Source organism: Pestalotiopsis fici (genome assembly GCF_000516985.1).
Source record: "Pestalotiopsis fici W106-1 unplaced genomic scaffold PFICI_Scf_4, whole genome shotgun sequence".
NCBI lineage: Eukaryota > Fungi > Ascomycota > Sordariomycetes > Amphisphaeriales > Sporocadaceae > Pestalotiopsis > Pestalotiopsis fici.
The window spans coordinates 3,757,796-3,775,765 of NW_006917094.1; the positions used below are offsets into that span (position 1 = coordinate 3,757,796).

The 17,970-nt window shown below is 51.3% G+C and overlaps 3 protein-coding genes across 3 annotated transcripts; 1 reads left to right on the forward strand and 2 right to left on the reverse strand.

Annotated features, from left to right (window-relative positions):
• Window positions 1–424: 424 nt before the first annotated feature.
• Window positions 425–1,923, forward strand: PFICI_07125 (uncharacterized protein; the record flags this gene model as incomplete). The annotated part of the gene is made up of 2 exons (XM_007835706.1): window positions 425–660; window positions 732–1,923. 2 exons carry the CDS (start codon window positions 425–427, stop codon window positions 1,921–1,923), a joined length of 1,428 nt encoding a protein of 475 aa, XP_007833897.1.
• Window positions 1,924–5,067: 3,144 nt separating this feature from the next.
• Window positions 5,068–12,481, reverse strand: PFICI_07126 (uncharacterized protein; the record flags this gene model as incomplete). The annotated part of the gene is made up of 8 exons (XM_007835707.1): window positions 5,068–10,462; window positions 10,538–10,591; window positions 10,656–10,715; window positions 10,768–11,646; window positions 11,772–11,816; window positions 11,878–11,958; window positions 12,014–12,133; window positions 12,228–12,481. The coding sequence occupies 8 exons, from the start codon at window positions 12,479–12,481 to the stop codon at window positions 5,068–5,070; spliced, it is 6,888 nt and encodes a 2,295-aa protein (XP_007833898.1).
• Window positions 12,482–12,803: 322 nt separating this feature from the next.
• On the reverse strand, window positions 12,804–17,005 carry PFICI_07127 (uncharacterized protein; the record flags this gene model as incomplete). The annotated part of the gene is made up of 8 exons (XM_007835708.1): window positions 12,804–12,882; window positions 12,981–13,055; window positions 13,124–13,343; window positions 13,418–14,853; window positions 14,980–15,197; window positions 15,306–15,407; window positions 15,480–16,807; window positions 16,870–17,005. 8 exons carry the CDS (start codon window positions 17,003–17,005, stop codon window positions 12,804–12,806), a joined length of 3,594 nt encoding a protein of 1,197 aa, XP_007833899.1.
• Window positions 17,006–17,970: the final 965 nt, after the last annotated feature.

The following is a 17,970-nucleotide window of genomic DNA, read 5'->3' on the forward strand; positions in this document are numbered from 1 at the left end:
GCAGAATAGACTTTGGCAAATTGGATCACTCATTGAGCATCATGTGCGCTCTGAGCCCACGGGCGGTCGCCTAGGCAGAGTTTGATGATATTTCTTGATTGAGTAAAAGTCGCCCCGGGGTTTTGGTGTCGGTTGATGAGTGAAGTTTGATCAAGGCCGGCAGAGTGTGGGGAAGTCAAAGCCCGCAGGCAGGCAGGTACCTTCCTACTACTGAAGCTTGTCTCGGCTCGCCTGTCCCGCAATGATCCACATCAAATAACCGTGTTCTCGACCATGACTGCCTGGTAGCTTGGACAACAACTACATTCTATTCTCTCATTGTAGTCATTCAATTGCACAAGTGCCCCAAGCAGACATCGAGTCTCCCCAAAAGCGACTCATTCGCTACATACTGCACAGAGGCTTGCCAGCGTCACGTAAATGAATGAATCAGCTCCTGTTTGAGCGGTCCACCGGCAATGTCGGGCCCAACGTCTTTGCGAGGCTGCAGACTACAAACTTGCTGAAATCTTTTTGCGCGGCGCCGCGGTTCCGATTCGATGGCGGCGAACGTGGCACCGCCATCCACCAAGATGAAGCTGGGTCAACTCTGAGAGATGGAATCTGGGCGCACCAAGCAGGGGTTAACGCGATAGCCGTGGAACGCTTTGATGGTCGAATGTGAGTCTCATAGACCTCGGTCTTGATGGTTATCTTTTCACCAAGAACGACCGAACTCATACAGTTCCCAGTCTTGTGTCCGGAGGCTCCGACGCTTCAGTAAAGCTGTGGGATCTCGAGTCCTGCGGTAATCCATCTGAGAGTCATACCTACAAGCCCATTGCTACCGTGAAACGTGGAGAAAATGGTCACAGGTTTGGCATTACATCCATGTCCTGGTATCCCTTTGATCCGGCTGCGTTCCTATCTACGTCTTTCGATCAAACCTTGAAGCTGTGGTCTACAGAGACTGCAAGTGTATCCGGGTCTTTTGCATTAGGTTCCAAGGTGTACACCCATGCCATATCTCCAATTGCAGACCATCTTCTTGTAGCATGTGGCACGCAGCATCCTGCCGTGAGATTAGCAGACCTTCGTTCCGGCTCCAGCGTGCAGTCGCTCACCGGCCACACGAATGCAATCCTGGCAGCGGCATGGTCACCACGCCACAACCACATCTTGGCCACCGGGAGCGTAGACGGTACCGTCCGTATCTGGGATATTCGGCGGGTCGGTGGTGCAATAGGCATGCTCGACAAAGAGGATAGTCTAGGCCTCTACTACAATGGACTTCTCGGATCGGACGGGCAGGTGCGGACCCGGCAGTCTGCCAAGGCTCACTCGGGCCCTGTCAACAGCCTTACGTGGACAGATGACGGGAATTACATCGTCTCGGCAGCGCACGATCGACGGATTCGCGTGTGGGATGCTGCTACTGGTGCGAATACCCTCGCCAATTTTGGACCTAGCATCAAAAATTCACAGTTGGGTACTGTCCCCATGTTCACTTCTCCTATAGGTGTCACCCATCCCAAGGATGAATTCCTTTTTTGGCCCAACGAAACGGAGATGTTGGTGTTTCATCTCCATGATGGCCGAATTATCACTAAATTGCGAGGTACTGGCCCTACCACCGCTGGTGTACGATCTGGTAACGGCTCCGAGAGGACTGTGCAGAACAGAGTTACCGCTATAGCTTGGCGTGGTGCAGGGGGAGGCGGCGAATCAAGTGGTGTAGTGACGGGCGGTAGTAACATGGCAGGGGCGATATTTAGTTCTCATCTTGATGGGCAGATTCGAGCGTGGCTACCCGAACTTGATGGATTGGACGATGAGTATGAGGAGGTGGGATCGTCCGAGGCCAGCGAGGACAAGGCCAAGAAGCGCAAAGCACTTGACGATGTGTTCAAGAATCTTATGGGCAAGCAAATTACGTTCACTTAGAACATAGCATTCAAAAACTTTGAAGGGTTTCCTGAAGATCGTTTCCTTAGCGTTGCGAGCACCTCTCTCACACGCACACACACACACACAACCACCAGCAGGGACCGACGACATTCATTGCACATGGCTTTGCTAGTACAAGTGGGACCATATATGAGCGGAATTTAGACAATGGGGATCCAGTCGATACTTCGTATCTCGGCCGTGACCGAAGAAGTACTGTGTAGATGCTTCATATTCGATATTCTCGCAGTACTAGTGCAACGTAATCAAACACGAGGAGGCATGGAGACTCGACCTGATTGATATTCGAGATTTGATATCTGGCAGGGATATATTAAGGTTTGGCAATCCTCGTGGGTTTAGAATCCTCGTTCTGCGCCAATATGGACCAAATATGGACAAGCGGCGGAATTAGACCTGCGCTCCATGTCTGGATCAGTGGGTACCAGGAGAGCTAGAGTGAAGAAAAAACCTGGATCATCGTCCATGACTACTAGCATTGATGCCCAACAGGACCCCTAAAAAAAAGTTGGTAGGCAGATCTTCTTTTGAAACTCTTCACCTGGGGTATCACGTACCATGTCGGCGATCAATCTTGGAGTACGCCTTTTTATACTCCTATACTCCAAGGGGAAATTGTCGATTCAAGAATGGGCTGATATCGAGAACCCTATGGGGCGAATTTTCATTACTCTGGTGTAAATCAGTGGATTCTCCCTCTCTGGAAAGGCAACCTTGTCGCCAGGTGGATGGTTGGTTGAATGGGATGGATGTCCATTAGTCGCAACCCTGCCAACTGCGGAAGTACTTTACACACTCAGAGGTTAGAGTTCCGTTGCCTAGATGATCAGCAGCAATTCCATGATGTGATACAGCTGACACAAATGATACATCATAAATGAAAAAAAAAATTGTACTCAACAAGATTTGCAAGTTTTCTATATTCACTCTGCGAGCGTGAGCGTAGAGTACATGGCATAGTACATGGCAATTTTTACTTTGTCATGTTCTTTTTTGCGCTTGCTAGCCCTTCCACCAATGCAAAGATGATCCCAGGCTTCTTATTTCCACCCATTCCTATCCATAATCCGGGATGTTGAGTCAAAGAAGTCCGGGCTTTTCGTCAGCTCCGAGACTACCGTGGCTGGCGTACACACACACACGCACACACACACACACACACACACACACACACACACAACATGGGTATCCGTTATCCGCCGCCGCCGCCGCCGCCCCCTTGATGCGGGCGTGAGCATTACCCGCCCACTGGAAGGCAAAGTCGCCGATTCGTCTGCGGCGGAAATTCCGTCGACCTTTTAAGCAGTACGTAGTAAATAGATTCGGCCAACGACTCAGTCCTTGCCCCCAGCTGAGAGACTTCAGCTGAAATCTCCGATGCTAGCTTACTACGCGTGGCGACTACGAGCTTGTGCCTTGGGCATAATGGCATCCCCCTTATTTTGCAGACAAGTTGAAAATGTGAAGCCAGTGATACACTGCGGATTAATATCCGGTCACGAGACCATCTTTTCCAGCGATGAAAAGAAGAAAGTCAAAGAGATCAGTGTGCTACTGGTTACATGGTGACAACGTCTCAAACAAACTTCACGATGCTGCACGAACAGTTGTGTAAGTTGACCTGTCTATTTTCTCCAAAGGGGATTCCCCCCCCACCACTGGTGTCCGCATGCAATGACAGTGAATGCCACCAGTGAGACACGAGAATTGCTATATCGGTACCTATTTTAGGTTTGCCATTTACATGTTATAGGGCTTTCGGCCGACTAAGCGCTTTCTCCTCTTCAATGAGACCAAAAGAACCAACTACCCCCTAGCCCCGAGCCAGGGTGGTTTCGGTAGGTGGATTCCACGAAACGAGCCGAAGCGTCCGATGGAACAAATGGTCCTTTTCCCGGACTTCTTCTCAAGTGGTTCCCTTTTTTTATTAACGAACATTGAACAAGATTAATAAAAACAAAGTGGTCTAGGCCATTGTGGTCCATACATGTTGCATTAGCGGCTCTGGTCACTTGATCTCCTGTCACTGCCGCTCATTTTCTTCATGGATGGAGCGTGGAGGGTGACATGACAAGGGCCAAAGGCGAAGAGAGCCGATGTAGGCGCGGAGATAATTACCGGGTTCGCCATTGCGATATAACTCTCAAGCGCAAACACTGCACATACTACTACTCTCTAGCCCTGTTGCTTTCTTTCTTCTGCATATGGTGGTATTTCCAAGGGCCCCAGAAAAACAAAACAGGAGGCGTCGCCCGCGAATGCAAGCCCAACTTACCAAGTACCTGGTAACTTCAGCTGACGTTTCTTCAGCTGAAATGCAAGAAGATATGCCGCACTTCAGTATGGTTTAGACGTGCGTCGGGGATGCATAGAGGAGGTGTTCGGCAGTTGTGGTATTTTCACCTTGCTTGGCATCAATTTTGCCATTTTCTACTTTGCTCGAGACTTTAATTGTGCCTATTATAACCCAGTGTCTCGACAGGAGCAATTGGGAAAGCCAAAAAAAAAAAAAAAAAAAAAGTTACCTATTTGATGAATGGAACGAACTCGGCAGTTTCAAGGAATCATTAGTCGTATCGCCCGGTTCTTCGTGCTTAAGTACCTCGACTGTCCCCGGAGATGCCAGGATGTGAGAGATCGGAACTCGGTGTGCTACACTAGATGACGAGGGACGGAGACTGCAAGATCTGGAAATCCAAATGTGCATCTTGTCACAAACGACCATAATCACGTGCATCAATGGTAACACAATCACATCACATCAGTGTTACGTGAAATCATTTGTAGAATGGAGAATACTGGTTACTTCTAGGTTAGACGGTTGCCTTCACCGGATTCATAATAACTATGACGAAGCAGGTTATAGACGACAGTATATGCACAATCACTTCCTGTATCATGGACTGGAATTATGAAGGGCGTCTCTATGACACGAAAGATGAGAAAGTCAAATTCAAAGTCAATTTGTAATCATCATTAATCAATCTCAAACGTCAAATGTTGAAACATAACATCGTGATACATAAACTCATACACACAATCAATCCCATCGTCAGTCCAACATCATAACTTCCTATTGTGACAACTCATAAACATCATTCTGAAATTTCAAACAGTCGTTCAGGCAAAAATCTTCTTCAGCATGCCCTTGATGCCAGTAGGCGCGGCTTGTTGCGAGGCTTGCTTCTTTGCCTGTTCATCGCGGGTCTTTCGTCGTTCATCTCGGCGAGAGTGGTGCTCTTGTTTTGGTCCTCGGGATTCCCTGTGCTCTCTTGGAGCCCTAGACTCTCTGGGCCTTGATGCACCTGCGCTAGGAGAACTGTCTTCGACTTCTTGGGCAGGGCGAGAAACGGGCTTGGACCGTTCAGCGGATCGATCTCGATTCCTATATCGGCGATGATGATCATGATCGCGGGAGGATCTATGTTCACGAGGTTTGGCGACATCTTCGGACCTGCGGGACGTTTCGTGCGTGGTGTTTGAGCGCCTTGTGCTGTCCGGTCTTGGGGTTTCTTTTGAAGCTTGAGGGACGGCCGGTTCTGAGGCTCTAGACACGAAGTTGGGCGCCACAGCACTCTGCACGCCCTTGAAACCGAAGAAGCTCTTCTTTGGTGGAGTGCTTGGCGTCTCCACGGATCGCGGTGTCCTCTCGGCTTGGGTCGAGGTGCTCTGAACGCTATCACGCCTAGAGGTGCGGTGTGAGTGGTGAGAATGCCGGCGGCTTTGCGGAGTCTCCGGGTCTTTTGCTTTGGCTTCTTGCTCGCGTTCCTTCTCTCGAGCAGCGCGATACTCTTCTTTCCGCTTGTCGTGGGCAGCTTGCTGTTCCGGAGTCCGTTCTTGTCTACGCTTTTCACGCGCCGCTATCTGCTCTGGAGTCCGATGGCGCCCAGAGCCACGAGAGCTCTCAGAGGGGCCGCTGTCCGTTCTCTTAGGAGGGACCAAATCCGAGGTATCTGACTTGGAAGACGCCTCGCTGAGCCTCCGGCTTTTGCGATGGTTGTCTTTCTTGCTCTCATCCCACCTGGATTCTCCGGACCCCGATGATGAATGCCGATGCTTTCTGCGATGCCGTTCACTAGATTTTTTGCCTTCGTCATCTGTTGAATGGTTGTCAGTCACAGAGTTGTCAATATTTGTTAGCTCAACACCTTGAACGCCCACTTCCGAACCAGCTCCCAATTCCCGTGTTCTTGTATCGTTCTCATTGATCTGGGAACTACCCAGTTGATGACCCAAAGATGAGCTCAAATTATTTGCAGCGACATGAATAACCACAGCGGCGGCGACGGTCTCCTCATTCATTCTGATGGTTCTCCGCCGAGATCTTCTCAGGCTCCTGGCCCTCCCCAAAGCTTTGGCATTTGCATCTGCCAGATCCGGCAGTACAATGCCGGGTGTAAGTGACCTTGTTGACAATAGAGTGTCGCCAAGATCAGTTTGTCCCGACAACCTAGACACGGAGTCTTGCTCTGTTTGCGTGCCAGAATGGACCAAAATTGGACTGGTAAGAGAACCTTTGGTAGTCTCTTCGAGAGCGATCTGATTGCGGTTAATTGACGATTCTAGAGGTGAGTAGGCTGCATTGACCTGGCGGTTTTTCCCCAATGCAGCCTTCGGAGGGAACTGACTCATTATGCTTGTTTTGCTCAAACTTCGTGGCACGGCCGCATCGGCCAGCGCGTCAGAGTGATCCAGTGCCTCACGATCATCCAAAGTGTAGTTTTCTTCTTCTGCCGAGAGCTGAGAGCTCACACTACGAGCGGGAGACCTAGGTGGTACTACCGGAGCAGTGTCTCGTTGCGATTGCTCCTTCAAATGTCTCGGAACATCGTCTTGGGTCGACTCCTCGCTTGGCTGGGTCGCCTTGGACAGCTTGTTGACGAGAGCGCCAGCTCCGGCGGTCAATGCAGCACCACCAGCGGCGATGCCCGCAGCCAGGCCTTTATGGTCTTCAGCCTCAGCTTGATCAGGGCTTGGGTGCTCGGCCTCTTGCTCCGTAACAATAGTCTCCTGTTCCTCTAGCGCTTGGTGGTCATCGTTGTGAACCAGGCGAGGTTGCTCGTTGTCAGAGTCCTCGGGCAGGTTTTCCGTTTCGACGTGAGGCACAGAGGCATCTGAGAGATGACTTTCAGAGCTGACCTCGGGAACAGATTCCTTGGCCAACTGTGAGTCTTCTGCGATAGTATCCCCTGGCAGCTGCTCTTGATCATCATGAACGTCTAGGGTGTGAGGTTCATCACCCAACGCCTCTGATTCGTCCCTTTCGATGGAAGCCGGCAGAATGCTGCTTGTCTCATGAAGAATGGCATCCGATTGTTCTTGCAAGTCTTTTGTAGAGGCCGAAGTCTCCACTTCCTGTGGCAATGGAGACAAATCCTCCTTCACCGGAGGTAAAACCTCTTCTTGCGGTGCTTCCAAATGGGGTTTGTGATCGGGGGCTTCGAGAGACTCAATGGCTGCGTCGCCTGCTTGGGATATAGGGTATACCCTTTCGGCCTGTTCATCTGCAGGTTGAACGATCGCACTTTCTTGAACGACAGGTTCTTCTGAAACAGTCTCAGTTGTGTCATCCATCGCAGGAACATCATTCTGAGTCTCCTCAAGCAGAGGTTCATGTGCTTGTTGTGCGACAGCTGATTGAACAGGCTCGCTAGGCTCATCGACCGATAATGACGCAGAATGTGAGATTTCTCGTGGCTTTGACTCCAGTTTGAGTTGCTCGACCGGTGAGAGATCATGATCTCCAGGTAACTCATCTACCACAGAAGATTTGGTCATCTCCTGAGAGGGCTCTTCCAACGATACAGCCATATTGTTGTCCAGACGATGCTCGGGCACAGCAGGTTCTACAGTAGCGTCTTCGCTTGCAGCTGTGATCTCTGGCAACGGCGAGTCCTCCCTGATTTGGGATTGGATTGGCCCTTCTTCAACAGAAGATTTTGACTCTTGTGTGATGGTAGGTTCTGATAAGCTCTCATGCAATGCAGTGTCAAGGCTATCATTACCTTTAAGCTCTGAGTTACTCGGCGCCACATCCTCGATGGGCGTCTTGAGGCTAACGGAAGCTTCTGGAATAGCCGCAGCTGGGCTTTCCGGCAACTCTTTTTCCTCTGTTTGAACGAGAGGCAAATCCTGAGCAGACTCTTCAGGCACCGAGGCATCGGGGGGCTTATTGTTCGCGTCTTTCACGGCGCCCACTTCTGACTCAGATTCTTCTGATGGAATGGGCGCTGCGCCGGATACTTGAACTGGTTCTGCGGCGAATTCATCCTCTGGATTCACGTCCTCCAAGTTCTCGATCGCAGCTTCTGGTAATGCAGGTTCTGGCTCAGATACTGGCGCCGAGTCTTGCTTGTCAATCGATTCTTCAGATTTTTGCAAGTCAGAACTCTCAGGAGAAGCAGGCATCTCGTGTTGTTCAATACCTGTTGCTTCGTCTAGGGTCACAGCGGCTGGGACGCTAATCGCATCGACGGCGTGCGCAGTTTCGGCTTCCGGTTCTTGTGCACCAACAAAAGCGGCCTCGGGATCCGCATCGTGATCATTCGAATCGTTCGTCGAGTGAACGACTTGTGAGTCTGGTGCTTCGAGGGCAGTTTCGCCTGGTAGGTGCTGAGCTTGTGGCTCTTCTGGGATTGCGACCGACACTGCAGAAATTGGTACAGACGTTTCTTGGGCACTCACAGAGCCTTTCTCCAGCTGATGAGTTTCCAGAAGAGGCTCACTTTCCTGCAATGCTGAGTGCATCTGCATAGAATCGTCTTGTTGGGAAGTATCCGAAACTTCTTCGGTTGGTGAAATCAATGTACTTGAACCTTCTGGTTCTAGCACTGGCTCGCTGTCTGTGGCCAATAATTTATCCTGAGGTTTAGACTGAGACTCATGATCATTGCTTTGAACAGGCTCTAGAATATCGGTGTCGAGTGCAGAGACGGGCTCTGGCGGCTCTAGAATTGTGGTATGCTGTGTTGGGAAGTTCACAGACGCTGGCGTCTCGGCGTCTGCCTCTTGAAGACTTTTCTCGATCTGAGAATCCTGGTCTGCAAAGGGACTTTGAGCTTCAAGCAAGTCAGTAGACTGTGTTGCTGCGGCATCCAATTGTGTAGTCGCCGAGATGAGTGCCTCTGGCTCTTGGTGCGGTGCAGCAGCATCACTTTCTGCGCTTCGCACGACGCTTGGTTCAGACACGGGCTCCTCGCTCAAGTGCACTTCGCCCGATCCAACCAAAGTGGGAATTTCATCGAGATGTCGTTGCTCTTGTTTATGAGGAACATCTGCGTCACCGGGCAAAGACTCGTCCTTTGCAGAGTTTCCAATAGGCGTGACTTCATCGAGCGGGGCGACTTTGTCTGCAGCACTGCCAGATTCTGCGATTGTATCTGGCAGGGTTGGGATCTGCTCTGCAAGATCAGAGGGCTCCTCAACTTTGCCGTGCCATGAGCTTGAAACCGACGCATCCGTTTCTGCGTCTGTTACAGCTGCTGTATGACTAGGTGTATGTGAAAGATCTGACTCTGGTGCCTCCAATGATTGGACTTTTTGCTCTTCTAGCTGTGCCATGGTGACTTCTGGAGGGCTGCGCTGTTCGGTACGAGAAACTTGAACAGGCAGAGAAATATTCTTATCATGCTGCTCAGAACCCGAGGTGTTTTGATCAGCAGTTTCGGGAAACTCCTCAAGCCCAACCACTTCGGAGCTATCCTGGTTGGCAGGGGTGCCAGATCCCTGCACTTGGATTATATCGCTCTCCATGGCAACAACAAGAGAATCCGGACCCTCCGCATCGTCGTGTGCTCTATCTTGGGACACTTTGCCAGGGAATGTGTCCTGATTAGACATTTCATCGACGACGGTATTTATAGCTGCTGGCTCCTGTTGCGCTGAGTCCAAATCCTGTGAAGCGGCAATGGACGACGGATGGAGATCAGAGCCGGGTTCGCTCGCGGCGGCAATAGAAGCCACCCCGCCATGTCCCAAAGAGTCGACGTTGGAGCTGCTTATGATTGGCTGGGCGATCTCAATGCTTTGAGGCACATCTGTCTCCCGGTTGCCAGATTCATGCGTTCCAAAAAGAGCACCAGAGGGAGTGCCAGAAGCAAGGAGATCCAGGTCTTGCGACTGCTGTGCTTTGTCCAGAATGGGATTCAATGGTTCGCTACCAACTGGATCTTGGCGCAGGTCAAGCTCAGTCTTGGTCTGAATATCTGGCACAGCCAGATCAAGATCATCCTCAGTAGTTTCAACTTCCGCCACACGCTGTGCAATGAGCTCATCCTGGGGGTTGTCTTCCTCTACTAAAACACTCTCAGGTCCGCTTCCACCAGACTCAGGCGCCATGACGCCGCTAGGGTTGGCAACTCTAATATGGACTTGCTGCTTACCTTTAGAACCTTTATCGGAAGAAGGCATCGGCCCAACTTTGTCTTTGGCTTCTTCCTCATCCTCCGGTGACTTCACGTCTTTCTCTTCCTCGGCAGGTAGAGCGGATTTCTCCTCCGGGGTAGGCTCAGGGATGCTGTATAACGTCATGTTAGTCATTGTACCCATACTGATGTGGTCTATAAGAAAACAATGCAGTATTTCAACATACCTTTCCGTCGCTGCCGCAACTGGAGTCGCATCAGTGGCAGGAACTTCTGCGGTACTATACAATCTCATATTAGTGCTGCTACATCCAAATGGTTAGGTGATCTGATGGAAACACTTACGGTTCGGGCTCGGCCCCAGCTGCTGGGCTAGCCTCGACATTCTTGGCTTCTGGCTCACTTCTATATCTGCGGTCAACTAGACATTCTCCAGTAGCGAGATTTGAATACTGACTGTTTTTCCTCCTCGGGTGCAAGAGTCTTTTCAGCCACTTCTGGAGGTGCTGATGCCTCTTCGAACTTCTTCTCTTCAACGGCAGAGGCCTCTGCAGCAACAGGAGCCTCCTCAGCAACAGGAGCCTCCTCAGCAACAGGAGCCTCCTCAGCAACAGGAGCCTCCTCAGCAACAGGAGCCTCCTCAGCAACGGGGACCTCCTCAGCAACAGTGGCCTCTTCAGCAGCAGGAGCTTCCTCGATGACAGGAACTTCCTCGGCAGCTGGAGTTTCCTCAACAGAAGGAACTACGTCAACAGCAAGGGTCTCTTCAGCCGGAGGAGTCGACTCGGTAGCAGGAATTTGCTCATCAGCAGGTGCCTCTCCGGCAGTGGGTGCATGCTCAGCAGGAGGCTCTTCAGCAGGGGCTTTTGTAGTGGGCGGCTCAGAAATTTCCTCTCTGATAGCTGGGGCTTCTGAAGAAAGTTCATCGACCACCGGCGATTCTTCAGTTGCTTTGTTGGCATCACTCTCGCCAGCGGGCGGTTCAGTAACTGCTTCCTCAACAGCTTGGGGCTCCACTGCCTTTTCATCAACTGCCGATGAGTCTTCAGCTACCTGTTCAACAGAAGCCTCGGCAGCTGATGGATCAGCGGCGTCTTCTTTGGCATCTGCGGCATCGGCAACAGTTGTGTCAACCACTGGTGATTCTTCAGTTGCCTTTTCAGTGCCTGGTGCCTCTTCTGTAGAATCTGGGACGGCTGAAGTTTCGCCAGCTATTTCCTCGCTTGCGGAAGGTATATCTGCTGCTTTCTCGGTCGCTGGGGCCTCTTGTACTGCGTCCTGGACAGCAGGAACTTCTTCTACTGCCTTCTCAGCAGGCTCAACTTCTACCGCGGCGCTTTTATCGACAAGTCAGTCAAAATATTCATTCTTTTATGCAAAGGATTATCTTCGCTGGCTTCTCTGTCATCGGGATCCATTCATCCATGACATATTCACACTTCAACACAGCAAGGCACTTACGTTTCAGGCTCTTTAGCATGATCGTCTGTTGATGGGCTTGGCTCACTAGATCGCAATGTCAGATCTGTAAAACTAATAGAGCTTTGGATATCGCATTGATACTCACGCAGCTGATGAGGGGGCTGCTTTTTCCACTTCAGTCTTCACATCGGCTTCTGCCTCGGGCTCCTCGATATGTGGTGGGGCACTGCTCGTGTGCCTAGTTAGCAAATCCTTTGGTGCTCGAGGGAATAAATACGTACTTGATCTCGGATGCAGCTTTATCGTCGGCACTGCCCTCATTTTCCTTCGCAGATTCCTCGGAGGGCTTCTCAGGCTCTTCGACATTGACCGGTGCTTCTTCTTTTCCGGCAGTCGCCTCACTAAATAGTCAAAGGTTAGATACACATAGCCATCAAAGCCTCTTGAAACTAGTTTCATAGCAACTCGACAGTTTTAAGTGAGAATTGTACTCACACTTGTGGCTCATCTGGCTCCGGAGCAGTCGTCTCCTCAGAAGGATGAGACGTTTCTTCAGTAACAGTGGTTTCTTCGGTGGCGGCGGTTTCTTCAGAAGTAGCAGACTCAGTAGTGGCAGATGTTTCGTGAGAAGAGACGGTCTCTTCGGGGGCAGAATTTTGCTCTGAGGCGGCATCTCCTGGGGCAGCAGCTTCTTTGGGGACGGCGACTTCGATTTCTTTGGGGACGGCTACTTCGGCTTCTTCAGGCATATCGGCAGTTCTTGGGTCACTGGATTTTCTGGTCAGCCTTTATCCTATATGCAGTAGTTGTCACGACAATATCCACGAGCGCCTTTCAATTGTCGGTGCTCTGATGAACAAGATCCTAACAGGAATGCTTACGATTCTTCCGCGGCAGCAGGGGGCTTCTCTTCGGTAGCCTGTGCTGGGGCTTCGGTTGCTTGTTCGCTGTCACCATTGCCATCGGCCTCGACACTATAGAGAAAAGACCGATTCAGTCATATTCAGAATCACTCGAGTGGCTGGTGTTTCGCGTGCTACATATGCGAAACCCCACGGATGAAGTGAAAACTCACGATTCCTTGGCTGCCTCTTCAAGCGCAACTGGCTCCTTTATCTTTGTCTCTTCTGCCACTGTCACAGGCGCCGCACTGTACAAATAAGTTAGTCCCTATGGTGCTAACTAACACGGCTTCTAGAGAGTCGACTTCGGTATGAATATGGCTCATAAATTTTGCGAAGAACATACCTGGCTGGCTCTTCCTGAGCAGGCGTGTCATCCTGCTTCTCTGCTGAAACATCCTCGATAGCAAGTGTCGATTGACTAGGTAGGCGCTGTGGTAAGTATGCGCCTAAAATATGTCTCCTATTCATCAACTTGTTCTGACTTACCTCACTTCCTCATTCTCTTCGGTAGGTGCTGTCTCAGGTTCAGGTGCCGCAGCCTCCTCTTTATGACTGTTCTCCTCGTTCGAAACGGTATCGGCGGTCTCTGAGACTTCTGCATTCGCAGAGTCTTCTGGCTTTTGAGTCTCGATCTCAGAAGCTTCAGTGGCTGTGGCGTCCTTGTCATCGACTCCAGCAGCAGTCGATTCGGGTTCCGCATTGTCTGCTGTGTAAAACGGGCAACATTAGCAAAATATATATCATCACAGTATTCGCATAGATATGCTCTGGAGTATTTACCTAGTGGTGCCTCAACATCAACATCCTTGGGTTCTGGTGGGGCATCTGCGATATCCTCTGCCGATGATGAAATTTCCTTCTCTTGCTCAGGCTCTCCAGTCATGGCTGGTGCCGCATCTTCCTGGTCTTCCTTCAAAGGCTCAGCTTCACCGGAAACTCCAGGAGTAGCATCAGTCACGCTTTCTTCAGAAGCCTCCGCGGCAACGGAGTTGTCTACAACATTGCTTGTCGCAATCGGTTTCTCAGATGCAGGTTCCTCATCACCTGGCGAGATAACATCGATCGGCTTCTCGTCTTCGGCTGTGACTGCTTCGGTATCCTTTGGAGTGTTGTCATCAGCAGCAGCAGCAGTTTGCTCGACCTCGTTGTCAGCAGGCGCGGCATCTTTTGCTTCGGCAGCCGCTTCAGCCTCTAGGACAGCCGTTTCCGGAGACGTCGCCTCAGTGATAACTTCAGTCGCACCGGTGTCTTTGGTCTCGCTTGTCTCGTCGATATCACTCGTTGTGGCTTCCTGGGTGGCGGCAAGCACCGCTTTGTCGGCACTCTCAGACGGTTCTGCCTCAGGTTGAGGCTTCTCTTCGTCGACAGTAGCGTGGTCTGAGGGCTCCGGCTGCGTCTCTGCATCATTGTCGTCAGGTACTACAGTAGCTGCCACCGCCTCGGCGGGCTCAGTCACGTCTTCGCTGCCACCTTTCCCACTGGCTTCAGCTTCGGGCTCAGTGGGTGCGGCTTCTTCGTCCGTCGCAGGAGCCGGGGTGGCAGCTTCTGTAGCTGTAGACGTGGATGCCTTTTCATCCGCTTCTACGCTATTGTCTGCTGGGGTTTCAGTCTCGACCGGAGCCTCCTCACTTTGAGGTGCCTCGTCGTCGACGCTGGTCTCAGCTGGCGTCGGGGAATCAATCTCACCAGCTGCATCAGTGCCGCTTGTGGTTTCATCTTTGACAGCCTCAGCCTCAGCCTCAGCCTTCGCATTCGCGGAATCCTGCGATTCAGGGGAGGATGCTTCGCTCTTGATCTCGCTTTCAGGCTTCTCTTCGGCGGAGGAAGGCTCCTCATTTCCAATATCATCAGACGGTTCCAGTGAGGTCTGTTCTTTCACGACTTGGGCAGCGCTGTCGGCATTTCCCGCAGTACTTGTTTGATCTTCGGCCTTGTCTTCAGACAAGCTAGGCGCATCAGAGACGGCCTCGTCCGCAGGAGCTACATCTACTGCGCCCCTTTCTGTGGAATCCGTGTCGTTGGACTTATTTTCAGCAGTTTCTGCTTCGATGATATTGCTCTCCTCAGGCTTAGCCACGTCATTGGGCCCGCTTGGTGTTGGTGATTCCTGAACTTCCTCCTTTTCCGAGGTAGCGATCTCGGGAGCTGATGCGGTGTCTTCAGCTCGCGAAGTATCTTCGACAACCGATTCCTTTACTTCGGGTGGAGGAGCAGCACTACAGGATAATGGTTAGCGTATCCAGAGGCATTGTAACAACAAATGCGAATATGTCATTATCAGAAGCCAAGACAATTAGATGAATTTGGCTGTTTTATTCGATTTTCTTCCAAGAACAACTTACCTGCTTTCTGTAGCTTCGGATTCCTTTGACTCGTCGGCTTCTTCACCAGGTGCGTCGGATGTCTCAGCAGGGGTCTGAGCAGCGCCTTCGGCGACAACTTTGTCAGATTCGGAGACATCTGGCTCGGCATTGGTCTCATTAGCATCATTGCTTTTGCTGGCTTCGGTCGCTTCCTCTTTCCCTTCCTCGACGTTGGGCTGGGGCTCATCTTCTGCCATCTGATAAATAGTTAGTCAAAGTCTTCGAATGGGGTTGACAGGACAATAAAGAGCGGGCAAGCTTGGAGTATACGGAAACAAGGTCATCAAGACTCCATATCAACGCACCTGTGGAAGATTGCTACTCTCTTCAGACTTTAAAGACGCCTCAGCGGCCTCACTGCTGAGTTCAGAGATATTCTCGCCAGTCTTTGTCTCGTCCTCGGCAGCCTTCAAAAAGAAATGTTAGTTGAATCTCTCCCGCATAAAATGTATCATATCTTTATTTATTTTTTTACTCACAGTCGGCGCTTCAGTATACTCTGCAGGCTCAGTCTTCTCTTCAGTTGGCTTTTTATCCGCTGCAGTCGAATTCAGAGTTTCTACTGCCACGTTAGGTTGATCACTCGACTCATCAGCTTCCTCAGGTGGTGCGTCGTCCTTGGAAGTTTCGCCGGCATTGTCATTAGTGGTGGTCTCTGGTGTCTCTGCTTCTTCAGCTCCCGACGAAACAGCTCCCAGCTCCGGATCGGGCTTCGTCTCGGGCTCAGCCTCAGGAGCCGATTCAGTTTTTGATTCTGATTCAGCAGGCTTTTCTGCAGTATCACCTGTAGTTGGTTCTGCCACAGGCTCATCGGCCGGTTCAGGTGCTGTTGGAGCTGCATCTTCGGCAGACGGCTCCGGCGTCGGAGAGTCAGTACTCGCGCTTTCGACGGGGGCCTCATCGCTTGGTGCAGTGGGCGTATCCTCTGGCTTAACATTGTCGACTTCCTTTGCAGGCCCTGCGTTTGGCTCTGGGTCGTCTGACTTGGCCTCCGCGCCAGAGCCCGCCCCAGCAGGTGCCTCTGCTGGTGCTTCTGCTGGTGCTTCTGCTGGTGCTTCTGCTGGTGCTTCTGCTGGTGCTTCTGCTGGTGCCTCGGATGGTGCCTCTGATGGTGCCTCAGCTTCCTTGCTTCCCTCAGTAGTCTCTGCTGCTGAAGGCTGTTCCTCCGGCACTGACTCAGTCGGCGCATCAGGAGCAGCCTCAGTAGCTTCTACTTCTGTCGATGAAGGCTCTGGAGTTGACTTTTCGGCGCCACTGGTTGCTTCTGCCGCAGCTTCATCAGCCGGTACGGCTTCGTCTGATTTCTCCGATGTTTGAGGAGTCTCCTCCTTTTCGACAGTCGGAGGATCTGCAAAAGAAACACTCTTCTTATTCTTGCCATTTGTCGCAGACTTTGCCTTGTCAGCCTTCTCCTTCTGGGCAGCTTTCTTGGCATGCTTTTTGGCCTTCTTTGACTTCTTGCTGGACGAACTCTCAGGAGGATCTTCAGTCGGTGAAGATTTCGTAGTTTCCTGTGTATCAGTCGCATTCACAGTGCACTCCTCTTTCGCTGGAGTATTCTCATCCACTGAAGCATGCTTGGATTTCTTTTTCTTATCTTTGCGGGTCTTCCTCTTACCCGGACTCCGCGGCGCTGCGTCGGCAGCGGGCTCCGGCCATTCGTCGTCGATGTCTAGATCTCCACCTTGCTCCGGCAATGTTGGTCCGGTAGGTGGACCCTTGGACGATTCGGCCTCTGCTGCAGCAGATGAGCCTTCGCCTACGTCGTAGGCATCATCATCATCATCTAGTTCTTCTTCATCCTCGACTAGTAGGTTGTCAGCATGTGCTTGACATTCATGAATTGTTGCTGCTAGGTGCGCTACGTACATTCATTCAGTTGAGCCTCCTCATCCTCGGAATTGACGATTTGCAAATACTGGACCTGGGAAAAGTCGGCATACTGGACATGTGTGAAGGGATCGTGCCGAATAGGGCAAACGGTCACCCCATTTGAGTCGTTCATACTGTCTGGTCCTCACTCAATGGGCCAACGGAGGATTGCTCGCGAGGGTTGTCCTGAGGATTGATGGTCTTATTCTCTTCTGCCATTCAAGAGGTTGATGCAAGCAAACTCCGGCACCGGCAGGCCGCAGGAATGATGCTCACGATTAAGGTTATGATTGGACGGGGCAAGGTATCTGGTTTCCACGATCACGCAGAAAGGGTATCGAGAATATGCACAGCAGAGACAAAAGCAGTGCAAATGGGGGGGTAAGGAGCAAGTAAACGATGGGGGGATACGGTAATAATTCTTGTTTGTAAGTGGTGGTGTATTATTGAGAATCAATTGAATAGAAGTTCAAAGCGACATGGACATAAATTATTTCTGGCATTGGACATAAAGGGTCTTGCTGCTGCTGCTGCTGCTACCTGTGGAACGATCCGAATGACGTCCCGAGCTATGCGACGGAGGTTCCACCAGTCCCGGAGATCGATGTTGATACGAACCAGAAACGGCAACAAGATATTGGGAGTAATACAGTAGCTGCTGCGAGGTGCCCCACGACGTGGAGACGGCGCGTCCTAGAGATCGAAGTGAAGTTCTTGTGATCACTATTCGTGCTTGAGCATTATTGGGCAGACTTGGACGCACTGGCGCCACGTTGCAAAGAGGTTGGTTTGGTTGGACCAAGGCAGGTAGGTGTAGGTCAACGGTAGGTAGGTAGCAAGTGAGCCGGACCGGTACTTTTACTTGGGCTGGCTGAGTGAGTATGATGAAGCACATCGACGACGGTCTCGGCAGGGAAGCTGATGCCAGATAGCACAGAGATAGCGGCCCAACTGTATGTTTGTAGCAAAGACTGCAGGACGGCCGCCATGGGATAGGCCAATTGCACAAAGACGTGTGCGGGCGCGCAGAAGACGGTACAGGTAAAGAGCAGTCTGATGTTTGACAGCAGATGCATCGCTGACGTGACGGGCCGCGTG